The sequence below is a fragment of the Mesoplodon mirus genome (genome assembly GCF_964341445.2).
Source record: "Mesoplodon mirus genome assembly, chromosome: 18".
Classification (NCBI taxonomy): domain Eukaryota; kingdom Metazoa; phylum Chordata; class Mammalia; order Artiodactyla; family Ziphiidae; genus Mesoplodon; species Mesoplodon mirus.
Genome location: NC_138994.1, coordinates 13095166 through 13118567, shown reverse-complemented (window position 1 = coordinate 13118567; position 23402 = coordinate 13095166). Strand labels below are relative to the sequence as shown.

At 59.3% G+C, this 23402-nt stretch overlaps 3 protein-coding genes and 1 long non-coding RNA gene across 13 annotated transcripts; 1 reads left to right on the top strand and 3 right to left on the bottom strand.

Annotated features, from left to right (window-relative positions):
• Positions 1–11: 11 nt before the first annotated feature.
• MAFG (MAF bZIP transcription factor G) lies at positions 12–9346 on the bottom strand. 4 transcript variants are annotated; one of them, XM_082603068.1, is made up of 3 exons: positions 9086–9346; positions 4953–5015; positions 12–4855 (listed from the first exon to the last, which is right to left on the bottom strand). In XM_082603068.1, the coding sequence occupies exons 2-3, from the start codon at positions 4986–4988 to the stop codon at positions 4403–4405; spliced, it is 489 nt and encodes a 162-aa protein (XP_082459194.1). In that variant the 5' UTR covers positions 4989–5015; positions 9086–9346; the 3' UTR covers positions 12–4402. The 4 variants fall into 4 exon arrangements, with proteins under 4 accessions (XP_082459194.1, XP_082459193.1, XP_082459195.1 ...); XM_082603067.1 differs by lacking the exon at positions 9086–9346 and adding an exon at positions 8429–8561; XM_082603069.1 differs by lacking the exon at positions 9086–9346 and adding an exon at positions 5800–5967.
• Positions 8790–12394, top strand: LOC309792992. Of its 3 annotated transcripts, XR_014291842.1 has the most exons (4): positions 8790–8876; positions 9730–9921; positions 9996–10198; positions 11645–12394. It is a non-coding gene; the product is annotated as an uncharacterized lncRNA (long non-coding RNA). The 3 variants fall into 3 exon arrangements; XR_014291843.1 differs by lacking the exon at positions 8790–8876 and having other exon boundaries at positions 9422–9921; positions 9996–10183; XR_014291844.1 differs by lacking the exon at positions 8790–8876 and having other exon boundaries at positions 9422–9921.
• Positions 12395–12864: 470 nt separating this feature from the next.
• Positions 12865–17392, bottom strand: PYCR1 (pyrroline-5-carboxylate reductase 1). 5 transcript variants are annotated; one of them, XM_082603044.1, is made up of 8 exons: positions 17321–17392; positions 16791–16915; positions 16453–16523; positions 15548–15727; positions 15089–15310; positions 14819–14911; positions 14501–14664; positions 12865–13673 (listed from the first exon to the last, which is right to left on the bottom strand). In XM_082603044.1, the coding sequence occupies exons 2-8, from the start codon at positions 16855–16857 to the stop codon at positions 13511–13513; spliced, it is 960 nt and encodes a 319-aa protein (XP_082459170.1). In that variant the 5' UTR covers positions 16858–16915; positions 17321–17392; the 3' UTR covers positions 12865–13510. The 5 variants fall into 5 exon arrangements, with proteins under 5 accessions (XP_082459170.1, XP_082459171.1, XP_082459169.1 ...); XM_082603045.1 differs by lacking the exon at positions 17321–17392 and adding an exon at positions 17250–17318; XM_082603043.1 differs by lacking the exon at positions 17321–17392 and adding an exon at positions 17047–17150 and having other exon boundaries at positions 15089–15307.
• A 3320-nt stretch (positions 17393–20712) lies between these two features.
• Positions 20713–21636, bottom strand: MYADML2 (myeloid associated differentiation marker like 2; the record flags this gene model as incomplete). Its single annotated transcript, XM_082603059.1, has 1 exon — positions 20713–21636. The coding sequence occupies one exon, from the start codon at positions 21634–21636 to the stop codon at positions 20713–20715; it is 924 nt and encodes a 307-aa protein (XP_082459185.1).
• Between the last annotated feature and the right edge of the window lie 1766 nt (positions 21637–23402).

The window sequence follows — 23402 nt, the reverse complement described above, 5'->3', positions numbered from 1 at the left end:
GCACCTGCCAGTCTCTTTAAAAGGTGTTTATTGATCATATACAAAATAAAGAAAACCTTATATATCACAAACATACACTATGTACAGCAATAAATACCCGGGGCCCGGCCCAGTGCCGCCCCTCCTGGACAATAATTTAGCAATAAATACTGCACAGGGCAGGGAGGGCGCGAGGCCGCCGCCACCCAGGTCAGCCAGAGTGCTCCAGTGGGGCCCCTCCCCACCTGGATCTTCAACAACCCCCGCCCACCCCGGCAGATCCCAGCGTACCCACCCCACCTCCTGTCTTCAGCCCTAGGCAGGGCAGGCAGGGTCTGATCAACTCTGCTCCGCCCACCTCTCAGCGCCAGGAGAGCAGCAGAGCTGGACACACTGGACAGCCCTTGTCCTGCTGCCCTAAGATGCCAGGAGAAGGCTTTCTGTACCCACTCCCGTTTGGTTAAAGGCTTCAGATTGAGGGGATGTGGGGAAGGGTGGGGCTGGGACATGAGGCTGTTAGAAGGGTCCCCCTTCACAGGTCATCGGGGACGAGCTCTCCTACACTCTAGCTCAGACTGAAGGGACACCCACGTACCAAGGCTGCTGCTGCAGAGTGGGGTGGAAATGTGTGCGACTGGTCCAACAGGTACAGCACATGCTCAGGACACACGGGCCAGAGCAGGACAAGCCATCAGTCTCGAGGGCACACCCCTGCCTCTTCCCATCTGCTTCAAAACCAGACAGCCAAAAGGACGGCGAAAAACGGCCAGCAAGAATTATTCAGTGGCTTCTGGGGGAAAAAATCGTTAATGTGTTGGTTCCTTTCACCAAACCACAGCCTAAAAAAGTAACTTAAAAGATCCTAGAGCGGAAACAGTGTTGCAGGCTGTGGCTTCCCAGCTGTGGACGGAAGCTTTGGCCAACCGACCACCCCAGAGAGGGAAGTCGCAGGGACAAGATGGGGCTCGACCACCCATCCCAAAGCAGGCTGCAGCTGATCAGAGCCATGGGCCCAGGCACCGACCATCAAGGCTGCTGCTGCTGATCAGGGTTATGCCCAGACCTGAAGCCTGGACCAAGAGTAGAAAAGCCTCCAGGGAGGCCTGGCACCCGGCAGAGACCAGCACAACACACAGCAGCCACAACCTCTCCCCTGCACAAACGCAGTGCCACCTGGAGCAGCAGCCAAGAGCCATGGGGAGGGCTCCCTGGGGCCATACTCTGGGCAGGAGCTGACCTGTTCTCAAAGGGTTCTCCTCTGAAATCTGAGTGTCCATGTTGGGATAGGGAGGAGGTGGGCAAGGGCAAGGTGTGAAGGAAGGTGCACATTATGGTTTACTTAGCGGACAAGTTTGGGAGACTTGGCCTCGGCCAAAGCCCTCAATTCGCTGTGTCAAAAAGTTGAGGAGAGAGAACACAACACGCTCACAGTAGGAAAAACGAATTAACGAGAATCAGAAAGACGCCAAACAGTCACATGTGGAAACAGGGTCTACTGTCAATAACCAAAGTGAAGGGGAGAAGGGGCAGAGCAGCCCCAGAGAGACTGGCTTGACGGGAGCAGGATGCTCCCCAGGCCCGAGGAACAGTTGCTCCAAATCCAAAAACCTCGAAAGGAAGTATAGCTTCACTAACTCCAGAAGCGTCTGTAAACCAAACCAAGGACCTGCAATTTCTGTTCAGCACATGCCCACCCTCAAACCCTCCTCTCTCTAGGTCTACAGCATGGCAGGGGTGCACAGAGATGGAGGACCACCTCCCAGCCAGGATAAAAGCGGGAACCATACTTGGACACAGGGAGCCTGTCCCTTCCCCTGTCCAGGACATGGCATGATCTCTCTTTAGGGATTCTTATGATGTGATTCCAACTTGCTGCTACAAGAAACATCAACTACTCTCGTCTGGACCTTAGGTAGACAAAGCCAGACTGCAGGGAGGCAAAGGAAGCCACTAAGTGATTCAGAGTCAATGGTCAAAATCTCCATTGCAGGCCAACCTGGGTACTGCCAGGAATGTCTCTGAATATCTACGGCCAAGATCAGCCCATCAAGACAACAGAAGTTGACAGCACATCCTCCCTCCTATCCCACAGGCACACCGTAAACTCTGGGATGAAGATTCTGCTGTCCGCAAGGTTAAACCCTGCCTGGCCGCATTGTTTTTCTTTTCACTAGCCCACTTGTCTGCGCTTTTTCAGGGGTTCAGGGCCCCCAGAGAAGCCAACCAGCAACCCCAAGGAGTAGCCAAGCCCCACACGGCCAGAGCCAGGGCAGTAGCCTCTTGGGGGGCAGGCACCACAGGCAGCCCCATCACATGCCTACGAGCAGCTGCCTGAGCCAAGTCTGGGAGACTTGGCTGCCTCACCGAGTGGCCAGGATGGGGAGGTGGGCTCAGCCCCGGGGAAGCACCTCCACAAGCCAAGCAGTGGATCCCTGGAAGACACAGACCCCAAAGGGAGTTGAAAGAAGGCCCATAGCCAAGAGCTGCCAGCATGTTCAGGGGGGAGAGGGGGGACGGGACCTGGCCCTGGAGACCGTAGCCCTTGTCTGGCACTGTTGGAGACCCCCAGGCCCTCAGGCAAGGAGAAGGGGCTGCCCCAGGTGGGCCCCGAAACCACCTGGTTCTGCCTGGGAAGCACCGTCCCGCAGCATGGAAACAGTTCTGGGATGAGTGGGCCGCGGGCCCCTGGGGTTCCCCTGCTGAGGCCCACACAAAACCCACCGGAACAAACCCCAGATTGGTGGCTGGAGCCCAAACACATTGACTGGAGGCCAGAAGGAAGACAGTCGGGGGCAGCTTGGCCCTGGCCTGGCAGGCACCCACAGTGACTCCTTGGTCCCTGCAAGCCCCCACCCAGGGCCAGAGACGGTGGGCAAGGAAGTAGTGAGGGGGCGGGAGGGGGGCCCAGGATGACCCCCAGTTTCACCTACCCTGCCACTGGATCAGCCCAAGCCTGAGACACACATGCGAAACCAAGGGTCAGCAGAGGGGTGTGGCAGAGCCCTGCACCTGACCCCCCAGGGGTACTTGGGGTGGGCGCCAAAGCAGAAGAGGCTGGGCTGGAGGCACAGACATCCCAAGCTCCACTGGAGCAGGCGCAGCCTGGCACTACAGCCCAGGCCTGACAAGCCAGCAGAAGCAAAACCACAACCAAATCCAAAAAACAAACACGGGAGAACAGACACAAGAAGTGACACCCACAGGTCAAAGGTCACCAGAAGCACCAGCACGTGACGCTGCACAAGACCTCACCAGGCACAGACACCACCACGGCACCGGCAAGAGACGGAAGCAGGAAGGGCAAAGGAGTAAGTCACTTTCGGTACAATTGCAAAAGAGATAGCAAAGAGGACGTCAGGACGCGCCTTCTGGTCGCTCACGGCTTGGCTTTTTTTTTTGTCTTTTTTTAACTAAGTTTTATAAATAACGTCTGATAACTCTGTGTATATAAAAACTAAACTTCAACAGCCACAAAGACTTGTCTGTAAGTTTACAAGAAAGGATTTTTTTTTGCTTTTTTTAAACTAGCAAAGTTCTATTATACTTTCTTCCCTTTTCTGTTTATACGGTCAAATGTTCTCGCTTTTTTTTTTTTTTTTTTAAAAAGACAGTTTTATAAATACTCTGCAGCTTTTTTTTTCTTTAGCTTTTAAACATATAATTTAATAACTTCGTAAAAGGAACTTCTCTCTTTTAAATAAAGGGCTATGTAACCACACAAATAGGTCATGTAAACAGTGACACGGGACCCATCGCAGGACACTGGACACACCCTTCACGTACGCTCACAACCAGTGATTTGGTCTTGTTCAGTGCAACACGTCAGGTGTGAGTGCCAAGGCCCCCGGCCCACAGCCACACGACACCCCATCCCCGCCAGCGCCCGACCGGTGGCCCGCCTGTCCAGGGCCCTCAGGGACAGCCTACTCTGCAGAGCAGTGCCCGTCTATGCCTGCAGGCCGAGCTGAGAGTGAACTGCCCGGCCCCCCGCTAGCCTGGCGGCTGTCAGAGCCTGTGGGCCATTCTGCAGCGAGAACAGCCTCTCTCCTGCCCTGCAGCCCTCCCTGCTCAGGGACACATGTGCCTCAGAGCACCCGGTCAATCTTTCTCTCTGTCCACTCCCACAGGCCGACTCTGGACTCCAAGCCCACCTGCCCATGGTACAAAGGGGGCGGGGGCGACCCCACGTCACCACCAAACTGACCAATCCCAACGTACAAAACACACGATGACAACGACGAGATCAAAGGGGCTCAGCCCGGCGCCCCTGGGGTGCAGGTTGTGCTTTGCAGGGAAGGGAGGAGGTAGGAAAGGAGGAAAAGAAGAGAAGAGGAAGAAGAGGAGGGAGGGAGAAGGGGACAGGGCTGCTGAATTTGCCATGCGCCTACTGGCCCCTTGCAGACCCGCCTGGGCAAGCGCGTCCCTACGACCGGGCGTCCGTCTTGGACTTTACTATCGTGATGACGCTGGTGGCGGCCACCTTGCCGGGGACGAGGGGCCCCAAGCCAGCAGCAAGGGGACCCCGAGCTGGCGCCACAGGGCTTCGGGCCACGGTCCTGGCGAAGTTCTGCAGGGCCTCGTACTTGGAGCGCAGGGCATCGAGCTCCAGCTTCATGCTGGCGTTCTCCGAGGCCAGCTTCTCCACCTCCTGCTGCAGCTCTGCCTTCTGCTTCTCCAGCTCCTCCTTCTGGGTCACCCGCTTCACGCGGCAGCTGGCGGCATAGCCGCGGTTCTTGAGCGTGCGCCGGCGCTGCTTCAGCTGGATGATCTCCTCCTTGGACAGGCCCCGCAGGTGCTGGTTCAGCTCCCGCACTGACATGGTCACCAGCTCCTCATCTGTCAGGCTGGTGCCATTCTCTCCTGGCTCCCGCTTCACCTGGGGAGGGCATAGCGCACGAGGTCACAGGCCAAGTGGGGGCAGTCTGCCCCTGTGCCACCCCAGCCCTGAGACACTGCCCACCCTATCTGCTCACCTTCAAGGCCTTGTTTCCTTTATTGGGGGTCGTCATAACCCGAGGGCACAGCAAGCAGGCACTCTGTGAGACAGGGAGCGCAGGTCAGGACCCTGGAGACCCTTCCCCTCCCCAGTCCACACAGAGCCCTGAGCCCCCTTACAGCCTCTGCCCACTCAGGAGAAGGCACCCAGTCCCCAGCCTCACCCCTTGCCTGCCCATTCCCCTGATACCTGGCCTCAAGGACCGCCCTTCAGCCTCGCCTCTCCCAAGCTGGGCTGCTCCCTGTCCACCCTGCCCCTAGGGAACCAGGTGGGAGACCAGGAGGGTCTGATGGGGGAAGGGGAACTGAAGGGCTATTAGGGAGGCAGAGGCAAGAAAAGGGGCCAGGGGAGAGATTAGAAGGATGAGGGAGGGGCCAGCCTAGAAGGAAGCCGGGAGCTTTAAAAATAACCCCAGTGCGCCCCAGAGCACGGCTGTTCCTGGCGAGTCATGCTGACTCAGCACATCGCTCCCGCTCTCTCACCAGCCTGGCACTCCCCAAGGCCGCCAGCCAACACAGCTCCAGGGGACTGGCAGCAGCAAGCTGCTGGGGCAACGAAGGCCAGCCTGGCCAACAGCAGGTGAGGGCTGGGGCCAGCGCCCCTGTGAGTGTGTACTCCAGGGCTCTACCTCCCCTAAGCTGGTCTGGGGCAAAGCCCTGCTCCCATGAAGGCTCACTGGGCGTCCCCACTGGGGACTCGGGCAGAGGGGAGGATGCAGGAGAGCGCCAATTCTCCCAGACTGCTCACTTTGAAGAGCAGCAAACGGAGCTGTCCAACCAGCTCAGACTCTGTCTGTAACACTGGTGGGAGTTCCCCAAACCTACTGGTGGCAGACACTGCAGCCGGAGAAGTCGGGCCCCAGGCCCCTTGGCCCTCTCTGTCCACCTCTGCTGCTGATGGAGTAACCATCCTGTGGCTTTGGGTTGCAGCCTTTTGTACTCTGCCCCACCCGATCCAGGGTATTTCACAAGAGTGCCCACAATCGACCCCCCAGCGGCCTGCTCAGCCCTCTCTGGCCACTGACTACTCTCTGGCTCCCTGCTCAGGGTCCGCACCCACAGGGCAAGGAACAAAAACCAGAGGCCCCCCCTCCCACCCACTTGGTCATCTTTTCCGCAGCCCTGCCAAGGACATTTTTACCCACCTAGTCCTGGAATTCCTGGCTCAGCTGGACCCCCTCTGCCCCCCCCACTCCCTCCATGACCTTCCAGGTTAGATGCAGGGAGGTAAACGGAGGCCTAACAAGCACTGTGCTGCCCTCCTGGAGAAGCTACAAGCACTCAGGCAATTTGGGGCTGCGGGGTCTTCTCAGCCCTATCAGGTCACTGAAGTATGGCTGGGGAGGTGGAGGCAAACACTCACTCAGGATAGAGACCCCTCCTCACCCAGCCCTGCACCAGGATGCGAGGCTGCAGGCAAGGGGGCCAGAGACGCCTCCCCACAGCCATGCCCCGAGGCTCCGGCCCCACTGTTCTTCCAGAGCAGAGGAGCTGGAGGCCAGAAGGTCCTCAGGGCCCCACGCCTACCCCGGGAGTCAAGTCCTCAAGGCAGAGCTGGAGGAGCTCCCCCAACCTCAGGTCCAGGTACAGTGTCACTGCACTGGTCCTGCCACTGTCAGTCCAAAGGAAAAGCCCTGGCACCAGCTTTTCCCACCCGCTATCCTCCCTCCACCCCACGAATGCTGAGCACACGGTGACTTCCTGAAGAGATCACACAGAAAAGTGCCGAGCGTGGCGGCTGGGAGCTGAAAAGTGCCTCCTCGGCAGATTTCACCCTCCACAGAAGCCCTGAACTCAGCACAAGTGAAGCCAATCGCCTCCTAATCAAAGGTGTGCTTGTGCTCGGGTGGGGGAGGGGTGGGTCTCAGCAAACCCCATGCTTCCAGCCTCCTGGCCTTGTCTCCACTACCTGGGGACACACACTGATGGGACAGAGACAGCCTTTGGGCATGGGCTGGGATTGATGGCTCAGGGCACCTCTAGAAACCAGAGGGAGGGGATCCCAGAGACCGGATCAAGGAGAACCCTCAGCCCTCCTCCCGCCTCTGCTCCCCCTGAGGCTGAGCACATTTTGCGGAGAAGGCATGGGTGGTCCCAAGGGCACTGATCCACCAAGGTACCCAGGGCCACCCACTCAAGGTGAGAGCCAGCCAGAAAGGGGAAAGAACTCCATCCCCTTCCCCTGGGCCCAAACTCCAAGGCATGGACAGTAGGACAAGAGGCCAGCCCACCCCTGCTCCTTCTCCTGTCTTGCAAACCCCAGTGGCCAAACCTCCCAAGCCAAGGCAGGTGTGGCCTTGGTCACTCTGGAGCCCCCACCTAGCCCGCTACACTCCCACCCTGCCCTTTAGACCCACCTCCTCCAGAAGCCCTCTGAAAAAAGTCTAAAACTTAATTTCCACCAAAGCATAAGGAGCTGAGAAGATTTGAAGAAACATCCCTCCAGGAATCTGCATTTTCCTGGGGCATAAAATTCCAGCCAAAAGATCAGCTGAAGTGTTAAAACATCTGGCATCTATAAGCTCAGGGATGGGGGAGAGGGCAGTGGCAGGGAATGCCTGAGGACAAACTACAAGGTCAGCCTTACCTAGCCATGAACGCATGGGCAAGAATGGTCAGCTCTGGTCTAGACGAAACACTTCCCCACCCTTGAAGACCAGGAACCTTTCATACACCCAGGAAAAATGGCTCAAGCCACACCACCCTGAGGCTGTCACTCCCCAGGAGTCCCTACCACCTGGCCTGACACCCATCAGGGCCACGTTCTTTGCTAACCTGCACAATACTGTGCCCCAACCTCAAGTGGAACAACTTTTGGGTGATTGGGATTCTTCAACCCATGCCATCCACACCAGTCCACCTGCTGGGCGCCCTCAAAGTTACCACCACCCGCAGCCTCAACCCGGACCCCAAGGCCAGGCTGCGAAGAGAGCCACAGCCTGCTCACCAGACACCTCGCTCCCCTGATCAGAGTCTAAGTCCTGCTGCCTCCTCTCATTTGCAATTTCCTGGTAGAGCTGCGCCTACTCGCCCTCTGCCCTGTCCACTGTCACCCAGGACTCTAGTACAGGCACCCCTCCTTCTCCCACTGCCTCGGCCTCTTCCCACCCGGAGACTTCCCAGCCTGGCCAACCAGACCAGTCATAGGGAAAGCCTACTTCCCAGCCCGCAAGCACGGCCCCCCTAAGCTCCTCCCCTCTTCTCACTCAGAACTATTTCCCAGTTTGGGGAGCTGTCCCAGAGGCGGGTCAGGGACCAGCAGCCTGAGAAGGGCCTGCCTGGGAGGGGATGAACAGGCCAGGGGCTTCACCCTCTACCCCGGGATAACCTGCATCGTGACCTCTCCATTTACTCCTCATCCACCCTACCCTAAACTCCTACATCAGCCCAAACTTAAGCAGGCGCCCCAGCCCGGGGCCTGGCCCCTTCTCACTCCCCACGGTTTCCCTCTTACCCCTGTTTCCCGGCCTCTCAGGCCCCTAGCTCTAATCCCCCCAGGCATCAGGACGAGCATCGAGTGACCTCATGCTGATGACTCAGCAAGTCTCCTTCTGGGCTCTGGCAAGCGTGTGACGGAGCGAAGCCGGAGCGGGCAGGGTCTTCCCAGCACCCCCCACCACGTGCCACTTCCTCCCCCTAGCCAGCCGAGGACCCTGAGCCTGGGAGGCGTTGACACAGACACCTGATGAATCAGCAGCTCAGGCTGGGGCCGCCGAGCTCTTCCACGGAGCCCTGGGCGCCCCGCTCGACCCCACCCTTTCCTCCCGCCACCCCGGCCGTCCCTCCCTCCAGGACTCCCCGGCTTCACCGAGCAAGACCAGCGCACGCCTCACCCCGCCCCTGCGGGCCCGCGCGCCCACCCCAGCACCCCCAGCGGAGGGACCAGGAGCCGCTCCGGACCGGTAGGGAAATCGAGGCATGGGCCGCCAGCAGGGCACAGGGCAGACCCAAAGCCCGGAGCACCCGGACCACGCGGCCACAGGCCGCCGGAAGGAGCAGCGGCCCCGCGAGCACCCGCCCCCAGATCGGAGCACCCGCCCGCCACCCGCTCGGCCCCGGTCCCCGGCCCCGGCCCCGGCCCCGGCCCCGGCCCGGCCGCCGCCGCACTCACCCACCACACTGCGGGCCCGGCGGGCCGAGGCCGGGGCGGGGCGGGGCGGGCGCTCCGAGGCCGCGCGGGGCTGGCCGCGCGGGGGCTCCGGGCCCAGAGTGGGGGCTCGCCGCCTGCGCGGGCCGGGCCGAGCGCGCTGGGAAGGCCGGGCCGGACCAGGCTTGGGGCTCCGGATCCTCCTCCTCCGCCGCCGCCGCCGCCGCCGCCGCCGCCGCTCCACAGACGTCACATGATGTTTGGTCACGTGGGCTCCATTCATGAAGCGGCGACGCGACCGGCTGGGGCTTAAAGGGGAAGGCGCGGCGGCGGCGGCGGCGGGGGCGGGGCACGCCCGCACTGCGCCTGCGCGCCCGGGCGCCGTCGCCTGGGCAACGCAAGCCGCGCCCGGTAGGTGAGGTCTCGCGGGACTGGCCCGGGCGCGCGCTCCCGACCGGCCACGCCCCCTTCGAGGCGGGGCCTGGTGATCCTGCCCAAATGCTCTCCTGAGCCTTCTGTGTAGACATCTCGAAGGACACGTGTCCAGGGTGCAGGTGCGGACCCGAGGTCCCCACGCATTATGGAGAAGATTCTCATGGTGTTTCTGATGCCGCCTGTCAGACTGCATGCACTGCCTACGTAACTAGAGCGGGTCTCATCCCTGCCAGGAACAGTGGCCTGGCACACAGGAGACCCATATGCTCCCAGAGGTGAAGGGCTTGTCCAGGATTCAAAACTTAGGTCTGCTCAAGGCCGCCTCCAAGATCCTCTGTGTAGTGTGGTCTGTCTTCACGCAACATCCCAAGAGCTCACATGAGTGACAAGGACTCGGGCGGTTCCTGGAACGAGTCCGGCTCAGGGTGAGTGTGGGGTAAACATCTGTTGAATTAATAGTTGATGTAGGAATTGCACCTTTCCTTTCCTGTTTCATCAGCATCTGCCTGGAACTCAAGTCACTGGTCCATGTCTGCTCCTGCACTTTCTATAAGGAGTTCTCACTGCTGTTCAAAATTCCCAGAGGAAGAGGTGACGAAAAGAAGGGAAATTGAAGGGATCCAATTTCTACTTTGACTTACCTTCTCAAGTGTAAAGCCAGGAAGGGTGATCTACCCTGCCAAGCCGGTCAGTAGAAATCAGGTGAGCTGAAAGAGGGATGAGTGAGGGACAGGCTGCTGGGTCCTCAAGGGGATTCAGTGCTACTGAATGAGCTGGGTCCTCAAGGGGATTCAATGCTACTGAATGAATGATGGAGGCCAACCCAGGAGGCCCCCAGAGCCAGGGGACATCAAGGTGTCAGCAGCTCTCCCTGCCAGACTCCAGTAGCTTCCCTCTGAACCCCACAGCACCTTGTCATCTTCTGCTTTGCAGGGTTGCACGTGGTTGTCTTATCATCCTGTGCTCTTTAAGGGCAGGGCATGTCCCGCTGCACTGGGTGAAGCCCGAGTCTCACAGACTATAGGGCCTTAATATGCCCAGGGCAAGACTTCTAAAGCCCTTAACTTTTTGTTGTTGTTGTTGTTGCGGTACACGGGCCTCTCACTGTTGTGGCCTCTCCTGTTGTGGAGCACAGGCTCCGGACGCACAGGCTCAGCGGCCACGGCTCACGGGCCTAGCCGTTCCGCGGCATGTGGGATCTTCCCAGACTGGGGCACGAACCCGTGTCCCCTGCATCAGCAGGCGGACTCTCAACCACTGCGCCACTAGGGAAGCCCAAGCCCTCAACTTTTATTGTACTAAATCACAAAGACTTGCCCCTGAGGCCAAGAAAGAGGTCCTTTTGGATCTCTAGCATCCTCACCACCAGCTGCCGGCTCCTTCTGGCCTGCTCTGCTCAGGTCTGTGCTCACACTTGCAGGGGTTTCCCCAGGTGTCAGTCCCTGCAGAACACCAGAGACCTCATAGCTTTCTCCCCGCATCACACCCCTTCTCAGGCCCGTGTGGCTCTGCCCCACTTCCCCACATCTGGCCTTTGGTGGTTGGGACCAAGGCTCACATTCCTGCCTGCTGAAACCCAGCGTGTTTTTCACGGGGTGGCTCAAAGCCCGCCGCAAAGCTCTTCTGGACTCCTGTGCCTCCTCCCAGGCTGTGACGTGTGATTCTTCACTTTAGAGCCACCTCCTGGCTTCCTCCAGACCCCAGACCCAGGGCACATGTGGGAGCAGCATGCCCCCCTTGTCTTATTGGTCAGCACCTGCCACACACAGCAGGCACTCAAACAGTGAGACTGGCCTTGACTTAAGGGAACAGTCAGGGGGAAGCTTTGGTCCTGGGCAGATGTGTGGCCTTTGGGACAATCTCTTCTGGGACATCTTTTCCCCAGAGGGAGGGTGCCAGGGTCTCCCTGCACTGCCAAGTACTTTGCCAGGGGAGGCCCACAGCCCACCTCATGCCAGCTTCTATCCACCAGCATGGTGGCCTGTGCCAGGGGCTTATGCCTTAGGAGAGCCCTGTAGGGACTCTAGGCCCCGTGAGGGCCTTGGGCAGTCGGTACATGGGGTGTGACCTGGACTCTGGAGGCCACCCTGGCAGGGGCAAGGGTATGTGGTCTTGCCCCTCACTTGCTCTGTTTTTCGTCTCCTGTAGATTTGGAAGGTCGGGTCGTTGTCCGCAGAGTGCTCCCTCCACCTACCCCACTTGCATCAGGCCTTGGTTCTAAGTGGACCCAGGGGAAGGAAATGAACTGGACTTGAGACCTTGCAATGTAGTTCCTGGAAAACCTCTGCCCAGGGGCTCTCCTGGTCCCCTCCCCTGCCCCTCCTGGGACCCATCGCTTCACCTGGGTGCCCCCTGCCAACACCCTACAGACACCCAGCCCCGCTCCTCTGATATACTCACCCGGGTGTGTGTGTGTGTGTGTCTTACTGTTTCTATGCTCAGTAACTGTTGATCAAACAAATGTCAGCCCTCCTGGCCCCATAAAGGGTTCTGACCTAGCAGCTCCTTTGATCTTGTGGGCCTCCTGTGATGGTTAATTTTACATCAACCTGTGGGCCATGGGGTGACCAGATATTATTCTGTTTCTGTGAGGGTGTTTTTGCATGAAATTAACATGTAAATCAGTAGACTTCAACATTAGACCAAATTAACATTTTAACCAATAAAGCAGATTGCCCTCCATATGTGGGTGGGCATCACTCAAGCAGTTGAAGGCCTGAATAGAACAGAAGACCAACCCTCTGCAGAGTAAGACAGAATTCTCCATCAGTCTGCCTTCAGACATCACCTGCAACATCAGCTCTCCCTGCCTGATGGCCTTTGAATCGAAATATTGGCTCTCTCCAGGTCTCCAGCCTGCCTGCTAGCCTCCATAACTGTGTGAGCCAACTCCTTATAATAAATCTCTTGTTTCTATATTCCCTGTTTTATATATATAAGCCATCTCCTACTGGTTGTTTCTCTGGAGAACCCTAATACACCTTCCTAGGAAGCTTCTTCCTCACCTGCCCTTAGCCTCACCTGGGTGAGTTGGGGAGACATCTGCCCCCACCAAACCAGGAGGCACAGAGGGTGCTGAGGCTGATGCCCCTCCCACAGCAGGGCCTGCCAAGCCCAGCCTACAGTGCCAGTTTCCAGTCATGCCTCTAGTGACTGAGGCCCCAGAAGCCCCCTCCCCCTCTGCTCATTGGAGACTCAGCCCCACCAGCCAGACTGGCTGCCTTGGAATGCAGGGCTCTGGGCCTGTGGGCTGTTGGCTCAGCCTTCAACGTTACATCGGACAGCAACGACCCCTGGCACAGGTCCGGGCTTCCCTCCACAGGTGGTGACAAAGTTATAAGTCAGGACACTGGGGCTGGAAACCGATTTATTTAACCTAAGAAGTCAGAGACAGAAATGACAGCGTCTGTTGGTCGGGCCAGGAATGGGAGATGGTGGCCTGAGTGTATTGGGGCCTTGGGAGTTCAACCATCTGAGGAGCCCTTTCCTCAAATGTCACACTGGCCAAGAACCATGGGCCCTTCTGCTGGGGTCCAGGGACCCTCTGGCCCTTCCCACACTGAGGAAGGAGTGGAGTGGAGAAAGGGCAGAAGTGGGATAAGGCTCTCTCCTTGGCTGGGCCTTCATGGTTGGGGCGGGGAGGGAGCGGGGGGGACCTTGCCCTTGGTACTCAAGCCCAAGCCAGCTGACACTGGGTGCTGAAGCCCCCCAAGCCTCCTGAGCTCTGGAGGAAGGTGGTCCTGACCTGGTTTGGGGACAGAGGAAGGGGGAGGCTGAGATCAGAGAATCCTTCCTTGTTCTGGACCAGGACACACTTGGGGACCATGGAGGTTCCCACTGGGAAGTGCTGTGCCCCCTCCCTGGCTACAACTCCACTGACCCAAGTGGACCAGAGCCACGGGCAGTGGGCCAATGTGAGGACATCCTGTGAGGCCTGGGGCTAGACACTCCCAGCACAGAGCTCCGAGCCCAGGAGGAAAAGGCAGAGAGTGGCCTGCGGGCAGGTGGGACACCTCAGTCCTTGCCTGCCGGGGCCATGCTGCGGGGCAGCAGCTTGGAGTGGCCAGAAGGGGCCAGTGAGGTGCCGGGAGGGGAGTCCAGCTTCACCTTGTCCAGGATGGTCTTCTTGATGGCAGCTGGTGAGACCTTCTCCCGGTCGGCCATGGACTGCAGCTCTCTGGGGAGACAGCGAGGAGGGCTGTGTCCAGGGCTCCGCCTCCTTTCCGAGCCCAGGGGTCCAAGTGGGAAGTGGGAAGAAGCCCAGAGCTCCCAGCACCTGCCAGCCTAGGGTGCTGCTGTGCTGTCACTCCCACCTCAGGGCCTTTGCCCCTGCAGTTCCCGCTGCCAGCTACCTCTCCCCTAGATTGCCATTCAGCTGCCTCTCACCTGATTCAAGCCAGCTCAGGGTCACTAAATCTACCAGCAGCCCCCCAGACACTGAGCCCTCTTTGCCCTGAGCACGGGACACATGCCTCATCTGTCTCCCCTGCAGGCTGGTGCCAGGAGAGCAGCACTGTGTTCTAGCCTCACTGTCAGGCAGTGGCAGAGAGGCCTGTGGGCTTGGACTGGAGGGCAGGTAGGGTGGTGAGAAAGAGCCCTGTCCATCCTGGAGGCCTGTCCGTCCCCTGCTCTTTGGACTTCTTTCAGCTCTCATGTGCTGTCGTTGTGCCAGCGCATCCTGTGCTTCTAACTCTCTCAGTCTCCCCGGCAAGGCCAAGAGGAAGGTGTTATCATCAGCCCCACAGAGGTTCCCCCTGGTCTGCCTCCCTGGCTTGGATGACCACCCCAGTCTGAAGGCCACAAGTGGTGAAATCACGTGCGGAGCCCAGCGTGGGCCCAGAGGGCAGCCCCTCTTCACAGGATGATGGAGAGTGGTGAGGGATGCTGCACACCGCCACCCCAGGGAACCTCAGGGCTCCCCGCACCCTACCCGCTGCTAGGCCAGAGCTTGATAAACATCTGGTGAGTGAATGACTGAGTGGGCGGGCAGCAGCGGGGGCCCACCGTGTGCGGATGCAAGAGGCCTCCACGGCATTGATGAGCAGGGAGCGAAAGCCCCCGCTCTCCAGCACGTGCAAGGCGTGGATGGTGGCCCCACCGGGAGAGCAGACGTTGTCCTTGAGCTGGCCTGGGTGCTGTTCGGAGTCCAGTAGCATCTTGGCGGCCCCCTGAAGCCAGAGAGGGGGGCTGAAGGCTGTGAGGGTACTGCTCCCAGCCCCAACCAACACAGCACCCACTGACTCTCCACCCATCCACCCCAGAGCACCAGTCTCGGTCCTGGTAAGGAGTGGCCCCCACCGGAGGCTCAGGAAGAACACTAACCAGCAGAGCCTGGGCCCCAAGGCGGACTGCCAGGCGCCTTGGAAGCCCCATCTTCACACCCCCATCAGCCAGTGCGTCCAGGGCTGTGAATGCCTGCAGAGAGAAAGCACCTAAGCTGCTGTCCCAGGCCTTTTCTCCATTTCCTCTACGTAGTGGTTAGTCCAGCAGCTCTGCCCGCAGGGGCCCAGAGCAAGGAGGACGGGAAGATGGGCAGACGTGCCCTGAGGTCCTGGGGACTGCCTACTGCCCCCGCCCCTCCCCAGTCCTCACATAAGCTGGGCCGCTGCCGCTGAGTCCCGTGACAGCATCAATCAGGTCCTCCTCCACCTCCGTGCAGAAGCCCACACTGCCCAGGAGCTGCTCCAGGAGCCGGCCATCCTCCACCTGGGCGTGGGTGCCCGTGGCATACACGGTGGCTCCTTCCCGCACCACGACCGGCGTGTTGGTCATGCAGCGGATGACTTTGGGGGCCGGCTGGAACGCTGTCAGCTTCTGGGGGAGAAACTGGCTGTGTGTCCATCCCAGCCCCTTGCCCAGCATGCTGTGCTGGGTGAGGGCGTGAACACACTCACCCAACTGAACGCTTCCTGAGTTCTGTGAGCTATGCAAACACACCCATTCCACAGATGGAGAACCAGGTGTGGAGCACGCCAGGGCTCCTGAGCCCTCTGCAGTGCACACTTCCACCCCATCTCCAGACCCCGCCGGACCCTGACCCACAGTGCCCACCTTCTCGATGGAGCTGATGGTAACGCCAGCTGCACAGGACACCACGATGTGCCGATCCTCAATGTCGGCGGCAATCTCATCCAGGATGAAGGGGATAATGTGTGGTTTCACCGCCAGGAAGAGCACGTCACTGTGCTGCACGGTCTCCTTGTTGTGGGGCGTCAGGTTCACCCCCATCTTCTGCAGGGAGCGCCAAGGCGAGCTCAGCCTGCTGTATGTGGCTGGCTGGCCCCCTTAGTATCCCCGCAGGCCGAGAGCCCCTCGTGTAGAACAGCACAGAGGATGATGGGAATGTGGGCATGGCAGGGCTGGGGGCTCAAGGCACGGGGCTCTGACACCCTCTAACTGCCCTTCCCACCCAGAAGTGGAGGAAGCACCCTGATCTGGAAGGTATTTTTTTTGTGGGCGGACAAGGGAAACTGCATCCGAACCACGGTCCCAGCCCACCGCACCTAGGGCTGCAGCCCCCAAACCCCTGACCACCTCGTCAAGTGCGAGTGGTGGTGTGGATAGTGGTCTCAAGCTGGTAGCCTGCCCCCACCCTTGGACATGGAGCCCTCCACTCAGCTATGGCAAACTGAAACTGTATTCAGCCCCCAGGTGGTCTCTCCTGGCCCCCATACTGTGATCCCCTGTGGTGGCTCCACTTGGGGAACCCCATTCCTGACCACCAGCAGCACATGTGCCAGTCACCAAGTTCCCAAGAGCATAGGGAGGGGACCCATCTGCAGGCCAGGAGGCAGGGTCTTTTAGATACTCCAGCCCAGGGACCCTCTTCTCATTGGCGTGGGGGGCTGTGGCATGGTGCCTCCCTCTGGGACCCCTACTCCTGGCCTTCCAGGGTCAAGGCTATCACACACTGGCCTCTAGAAACACTGACCGGTCACCCTTCACCCTGCACCTACCCTGAGGGCAGAAACAGTGGCCAGGTCCATGTCTGGGGAGCTGGCCATTATCTTGTGGGCAGCCAGAACGCCTGTGAGAGACAGAGTTCCTCCCTCAAGGCCAGTCTTGGCGTCCCTCCACCACATCCTCAGGAAGAACAGAAATCGCACCACCCAGGGTAAGACAGCAACCCCTGCCTTACCCCAAACCTTCCAAGGCTACCGTTTCCCACAGTGCTCAAATGAGGCACGTTAATGCAGACTCCACCCTCACCTCCCAGCCTGGGGAAGGGTAACTGGCCCACCCTCTCACGCTTGGCCCCTTCCTGGCCTGGCCTCTTCCTGGCCGCAGCGCCTACCTGCTGCTGTGAAGCCCTTGGCCAGGGCAAAGGCCAGCTGGCCAGCCCCGATGAAGCCCACGCTCATGGTGTCTGGAGGCCTGCGCCCACTGCCCTCACAGCTGGCACCGTCTCCGCAGGAGCAGCTGCGGGAAGATGGGGCAGAATCCAGAACAAAAAGTTAGGCGGGCAGTGCCAGGCTTGACCACTCCACCGCCGACCGGTGACCCCCATCCCAGCGGGTCTAACGCTCCCCCACTCCGGTGCCCCCGCCCACCGCGGCGTCCCAACTTGCTCCTGAGGGTCCCAGACAGGGGGCAGGGAGAGGCGAGCCAGCCTCCGGAAAGGGTCGGGAAGAGGCATGGGGTAGGGGCACGCCCTCACGCCCGAGTCCCCTCCCCACGCCCGAATCCCCTCCCCACGCCCACGCTCCCCCAGGTCCGAGCCCCCCCGACGCCGGAGGCGAGGGCGCGGACTTGCATTTCCCTCTGCTCGGCGGCACTGCCGTCCGCCCGAGCCGAACCCCAACCCCCAGCTTGGCTCCCAATTACCCAGTTACTCGGCGCGAGTTGCCCCCTCTCTGCAGCTGCGCGCCCGCCACGCGGCACCCAGGGCCGGGGGGGGGGGGGGGGGGCCCGCCCCAGCCAATCCGCGGCGCGGCCGCCCTGGAACCGGCCAATCCGGGGGCGCGGGAGGCGCTAAGGGCCAGTTGCATCATCCGCTCACCCCCGCCCCCTCCCACTGGGCCCAGTCGCCCCCGCGCTCCCGAACCTGCGCCTTCAGTCCCGGCCCCAGCGCCCTGAAACCCTCGCGTCCCCGCAACCCCCACCCCGTGACCGCGCCTGAGGACTGAGGGCGCCGGGGGAGGGGCGGCAGGAACCGGGCCCTCAAAGAGTGGTCCTGGGCTAGGGCTCCTCTCTCCGGGCCCTGTCGTTGGACACGGACACGGACACGTCAGGCTGGCGTCCGTGACGGCGTGGCCCTCACTCGGGTTTGGAAACTGGAGAGATAGCCCGGACCTTCTCAGAATCTCAAAACGGGGAGGCACCTGGGAGGTCTAGGTCGGTCCCTCTGAGATCTGGACCCCCTCCTTCCCACCTGGGGTTTCTGCTCTCCAAGTGTCTTCTAAGGCTCAGGCGCCCTTTGAAAACTGCATGACACTGGGGGCCACTGGCCTGTTACCACGTGAACCTCCTCAAACAGGCTCTCAGGGTGGGTGGTGGTCAACCAGTAGATAGAGGAAGATGATCCCCTAGTGCCCCCAGTTCCCACGGAGCACCCATGTCTCCTGACATCTCATCTGAAGGGTCCGTGGAATTTTTTGACCCTGGGTTTTCCGAAGAACAGAGCTCTAGTCATCTCCCCCTGAGGACGTGCTCAGGGCTCATCTGAGCTGAGTCTGCATTTGGGTTTCAGGATAGTCTGGGGTCCCAGTCAGCAGCAGGGTTAAGAGCAAAGTAAGAAGCATCATCATTGACATCCCATCCCCCCACCAGGGGAGGGGGTGAGCTGCTTTATTTTTTCCGTTCTGTATCTTAAATGATGACAAACGGTTCTGAAATGTAATTTCATTGTTACTTGGATGATTGTGCCCCAGAAGCAGGGCTGTGAGTTTTCCTTGACATAATAATGACCAACATCAACACCACCAGACCACTGTGTTGTGAGCGTGTGTACGCGGCAGATGTCCAGGCCTCCTCGTATGTTTATTCTGGTGTTCAGTCCTCACCCTCTGAGGGAGGACCTATAGTAAGATCCAGTCCAAAGTGGACTGTTCAAGGAGTGGCCCAGACTCAAACCCATAGACGCAAACTTGGGGGTCCCACTCCATTTTAACTGACTGTATATAATCAGAGAACAGAGTCCATCCTTTAAAAAGTATTGTTTCTCAAGTGACAACGACAAATAACTCCTTCCTCCAAAAAGCAAGAGTCCTCTGATCCAGGGAGAGAACAGCATGAAGACAATCCCCAGGGCAGCCTCCCGGGGGCCAGACGACATCTGCCATGCTTATCTTGAGCCCTGGAACCCCTTGCCTCCTCTCTCTCCCCCTCAGGATCTTTGAAACTTAGGGTGGGTGGAGCTCTGGGGGCAGAAGTCCATAGGACAGTGAGGAAATGGGGAGTTGGTGACAGATAACTCATTTCAGAAATTTGATTAGAAAAGGAAGACTGTCTAGGCCTCCCTGTGAGCTGGGAAGGGTGTGGTCCATATGCTCCTTTGTCACCTGGTAACACACTCCCAACCCCGACCCTCCCTCAGCCAGCAGGGCCCTCAGGACACCTCAGGACACAGGGGTCCCTGCCCCCTCAGGGATCTGCTGCTGAAGACAGGCCTCTCCAGGTAAAGGACCCCTGTGCGTGTGCCCTCCCCAGCGGGCGGGCGGGCTACTTCTCTCACACTGTGCATGGCGGCAGCACAGGGAGCCCTTGGACCCCGTGCCTAACAGCTGCTTGGGCTCTGCTGCCACGGGTGTAGCAGCCCCTCTGCCCACTGCTATGCCCACGGCCCTTGGAAACCCCGGCGGTGGTGGTGAGTGCCGAAAGCTCCCCGCCCCCATCCTCCCCTTGCTGTCACCCACCTGGGGAGAGGACACTAATTCCTCAGGAGACCACTCTTACCCCCAGAGTGCCCCAGCCCTCCCACAGCTGCCTCCTTCCTCAGCCAAGCCCAGTCTAGGCTCTTCTCTGGGAACATGCTGGTGGATGGCCCAGGAGGTAACAGCTGGCCACCACCCCCTCTGACTACCACCCCCTAAGCAGAAACTTCTCCATGCAAATCAGCATTGGTGTTTATTTCCTGTTCAAGGCCAGGGGCCAGTCTATGGGCTGAGCGGCTGCTGTGCTTCCGGCAGCTAGTGCGCTGCTCTGGGCTGGCCCAGTCTGGGTTCTTGAGTGGGAGAAGCTGCCTGGAGTGTGGAGGGCAATGGCCCCAGCAGGCCCTCGTGGTTGGCAGCCAGGCAAATGAACACTTGAACAGAGGTGGTGAGCCTGTGAGCACCAGGGCGATGCCTGGTGCCCAGGCTCCATGCCCCAGTGGCTGCCCCAGGCTGGTCCTCCCCTGGGTCAGGGCTGCCCTAGGCCAGCCCCCCGGGGCCCATGGCAGGCACTGCAGAAGCTGCTGCATCGGGGCAGACAGCGGGGGCCCAGTGGTGGCTCCCTGCCTGGGTGGGAACCCAGCTTCTCCTTAGCATGCTGTGCTCTTGTCAGTGTTGCCGGCCCCATGGGTCCCTCCAAGCCTGCACTGTCTCCAGCTTGATGAGACTGCCCTGTGTGACCACACCAGAGTCCTTGCTCAGCTTCCAAAGCTGTGGCCGCTCAGAGGCGGCAAGGCGGGGTCCTGATTCCCAGCTCCTCCTCGAGTTGGCACAGATGCCCCAGCAGGGCCCTGCTTGCATAGCTGTCCTTCCAGGGTTCCAGGAACTGCACCTTCAAGGCTAGAGGAAGCGCAGGCTCACCACGCTCCTTTTCCACACTACTTAGTTTACTCAGCCCAAATGTGGTCTCCAGACGTTTATGGACGCTTGGGGCCAACTTCTTAATCCTAGCCTCAGGGTCCCCATCTGCAAAGTGGGTCACAACAGCACCTGCTTCAAAGTCTTCTCATGTGTTACAGTGGCCAGCACTGAGGCAGGGTGTGCCAGCAAATGAAGAGAGATGGAGAGAGACAGAGAGAGACAAAGACAGAGAGATAGACAGAGAGGGAGAGAGAGGGGCTGGGAGTTGCCTGGCAGAGACTCCTTCCCGTGACCTGTTCAGGGCTCCGTGACCTGTCCCCCCTCCGCCCCTCCCTGAGCTGAGCTGCTGAGCACTGCCAGAAGCCCAGTCATGGCTCCACTGGCTGCCTCCCTCTGGCTTGTCCCTGGAAGTCTGGGTTCACCTGGGTCCCCTCATGGTGCCTGAGCCCCTGGAGAGCAGAGGTGGGTGGGCCGCTGCCTGTCGGGCTACAAGGTAGGCACGAAGCGGATCCTCTGGGAGTAAGCCAAGTCGGCGATGTAGAGGAGCAGGTTGACATAGGTGAAGGTGGCCACCACCAGCTGGCTGTCCCAGGGGCAGCTGCCCCTCAGGCAGTCGGGGGGGCGCCCAGGCTCACCGTACTTGGGGTCGAAGCAGAAGACGGGCCAGATCACTGCAGCGCTGAGGTAGAGGAGCACAGCCAGGAAGGTATACACCACCACGACACGGTCGAAGGGGCAGCCCAGGCCCCCCGTGTGGCCCATCACGCTCAGGGCCACCACGGCCACTGTGGCCAGGAAGCACAGGCTGTAGACGGCCACACACCACTGGGTGGCCACATAGCGCCCGTAGCGGCTGTCGTGGACCAGCGCCCCAAATATGATGCAGGCCACAAAGGCCTGGACGATCTTGAGGAGTCCCGACACCGTGGCCATGTAGCTGGCCACCTGGCCTGGCCGGGCCCGGGTCAGGGCCACCTCCGTGGCATAGGCCAGGAAGAGGAGCCCGGCAAAGATGCTGGCTGCTATGCGGAAGTCCCTGGCTGTGCAGCCCGCGGGCTCGGGTGGGCACTCCAGCTGGGCGAAGTACAGTGGGTAGATGACCGCAGCTGTGGCGGACAGCAGTGTGGCCAGCATGGCAAAGGCTGCTGTGAAGTTTCCCCAGGACAGGTGCAGGCAGCTGTGCAGCCGGGTGAACTCACAAGCCACCACCAGGACCGAGAGTGCGAAGCAGAAGCCCCAGGCGGCCATGCAGAAGGTGCCCTGGACGCCATCGAAGCCGCCCCGGTGGGCCACCAGGCTGAAGGTGGTGCAGCCAAAGGCCAGCTGCAGCACGCGGGCTGTGCCCACAGGTGATGTCACAGCGCCCAGGTGCAGGTACCCACCCCCGGGGGGCTCCATGGTGCTGCCCATGTGGCCAGCCGCGTCTCTGCTTCACACAGTGCCTAGTGGCTCCGGAGCCTGCGGCAGCAGCATATGCCAGCAGCCTGCAGTGGCAGTGACGCTGGTGACATTGCAGCAGAGCAGCCTCTCCACCGCCTGTGTGGGGAGGGCCGAGGCCCCCCCAGCTCTATAAATAGGTGACCGTGATCAGAGCCCCGGAATAGCAGCTTGCGTGCCTGTGCCTGTCCCTATCCAGGAGGGACATCTGACCCTTGTGATCCACCGAGCCCCTGCCAGGACCATTAACCCCTTGGCTGCTGGCACCGCCCCCACCTCCAAAGCACCTGCTTCTGTCGGTCAGTGGGTGCCACTGCCCATGGGGGAGGGGGAGGGAGAAGAGCAGAGAGGACCAGGCAACCCAGCTCCAGCAGCTTCAAGGCTGGCCTTGCTGGGGGAGGGGCACAGGGAGGAGAGGGCGGCAGTGGGGGATCTGGGAGGCCTGCAGGGCTCGGTTCAGAGCTGAGATGGTTTCAGGACCCCATTGGCATTGTCCCTTGGCCCACACTCAGCTCTGATTCCTGGGAGGTGGTGGGAAAGGGGAGTGGAGATCCTGTGCCCCACTCCCAAAGGTGGCCACCCTCATTCTTCTCACAGCCCCCAGCCTGACCTGGGGGAGTTAAGTTTTAGTTATTATTTGGGGGGGTCATAAAGGAGCACTTGACTTGTCCCTCCTAGACATGTAAACACCGAGGAAAAACTCAACTCTCCCATTTTTAGTCTAAAATATTAAAAATATATGAAATGTTTTTGAAAAGGAAAAGAAATTTTTCTGACTGTAAAAGTAGTACATGCTCAGGCCCAATCAGTACAGAAAAAGAGAAAGAAAGATTGCCAGTAATTAATCTGCCTGTAATTAATCTGCCTGTAATTCTATCTCCTAGATTCAACCCCTATGAACATCCCATGTATACAGTTGGCCCTCTGTAGCCACAGGTTCCCTATCCACAGATTCAACCAACAGCAGATTGAAAATATTGGGGGAAAAAAATTCCAGAAAATTCCAAAAACCAAAACTTGAATTTGGCATGAGCCAGGAACTATTTACATAGCATTGACTTTCTATTAGGTATTATAAGTCATCTAGAGATAAGTTAAAGTATATGGGAGGGGAATTCCCTGGCAGTCCAGTGGTTAGGACTTGGGACTTTCACTGCCATGTCCCTAGGTTCAATCCCTGGTCGGGTGACTAAAATCCCACAAGCCGAGCAATTGGACCAATAAATAAATAAATAAAAATAAAATAAAGTGTACGGGAGGATGTGCATAAGTTATACACAAATACTATGCCATTTTATACAAGGGACTTGGGCATCAGTGGATTTTGGTATCCTAGGGGGTCCTGGAACCAATCCCCTCTGACACTATATATACAGCCTTATGTGTATTTCCCCCAACTTTTCGTTTAGGAAAATTTCAAATTTACAGAAGAGTTGCAAAATAGCACAATGAACACTCATATATCTTTCACCCAGATTTAAGAATTATTAATATTTTGGGACTTCCCTGGTGGTTCAGTGGTTAAGACTCCGTGCTTCCACTGCAGAGGGCACAGGGTTCGATCCCTGGTCAGGGGAGTTCCGCATGCCGCGGGTTGCAGCCAAAAAAAAAAAAAGAATTATTGGGGCTTCCCTGGTGGCGCAGTGGTTGAGAGTCCGCCTGCCGATGCAGGGGATGCGGGTTCGTGCCCCCGTCCAGGAAGATCCCACATGCCACAGAGTGGCTGGGCCCGTGAGCCA

What these genes read in the sequence shown, in the direction of transcription:
- MAFG (XM_082603067.1), bottom strand. Translation starts at nt 8,488, where the DNA reads ATGCTCGTCCTGATGCCTGGGGGGATTAGAGCTAGGGGCCTGAGAGGC. An exon ending in TGAGAGGCCGGGAAACAGGG is followed by an intron (nt 5,016 to 8,428) that starts GTAAGAGGGAAA and finishes CCTGTCTCACAG; the next exon opens with AGTGCCTGCTTGCTGTGCCC. An exon ending in AAGGAAACAAGGCCTTGAAG is followed by an intron (nt 4,856 to 4,952) that starts GTGAGCAGATAG and finishes TGCCCTCCCCAG; the next exon opens with GTGAAGCGGGAGCCAGGAGA.
- PYCR1 (XM_082603042.1), bottom strand. Translation starts at nt 17,132, where the DNA reads ATGCCTCTTCCCGACCCTTTCCGGAGGCTGGCTCGCCTCTCCCTGCCC. An exon ending in CAAGGGCTTCACAGCAGCAG is followed by an intron (nt 16,524 to 16,790) that starts GTAGGCGCTGCG and finishes TGTCTCTCACAG; the next exon opens with GCGTTCTGGCTGCCCACAAG. An exon ending in TTGGGGCCCAGGCTCTGCTG is followed by an intron (nt 14,665 to 14,818) that starts GTTAGTGTTCTT and finishes CTCTGGCTTCAG; the next exon opens with GGGGCCGCCAAGATGCTACT.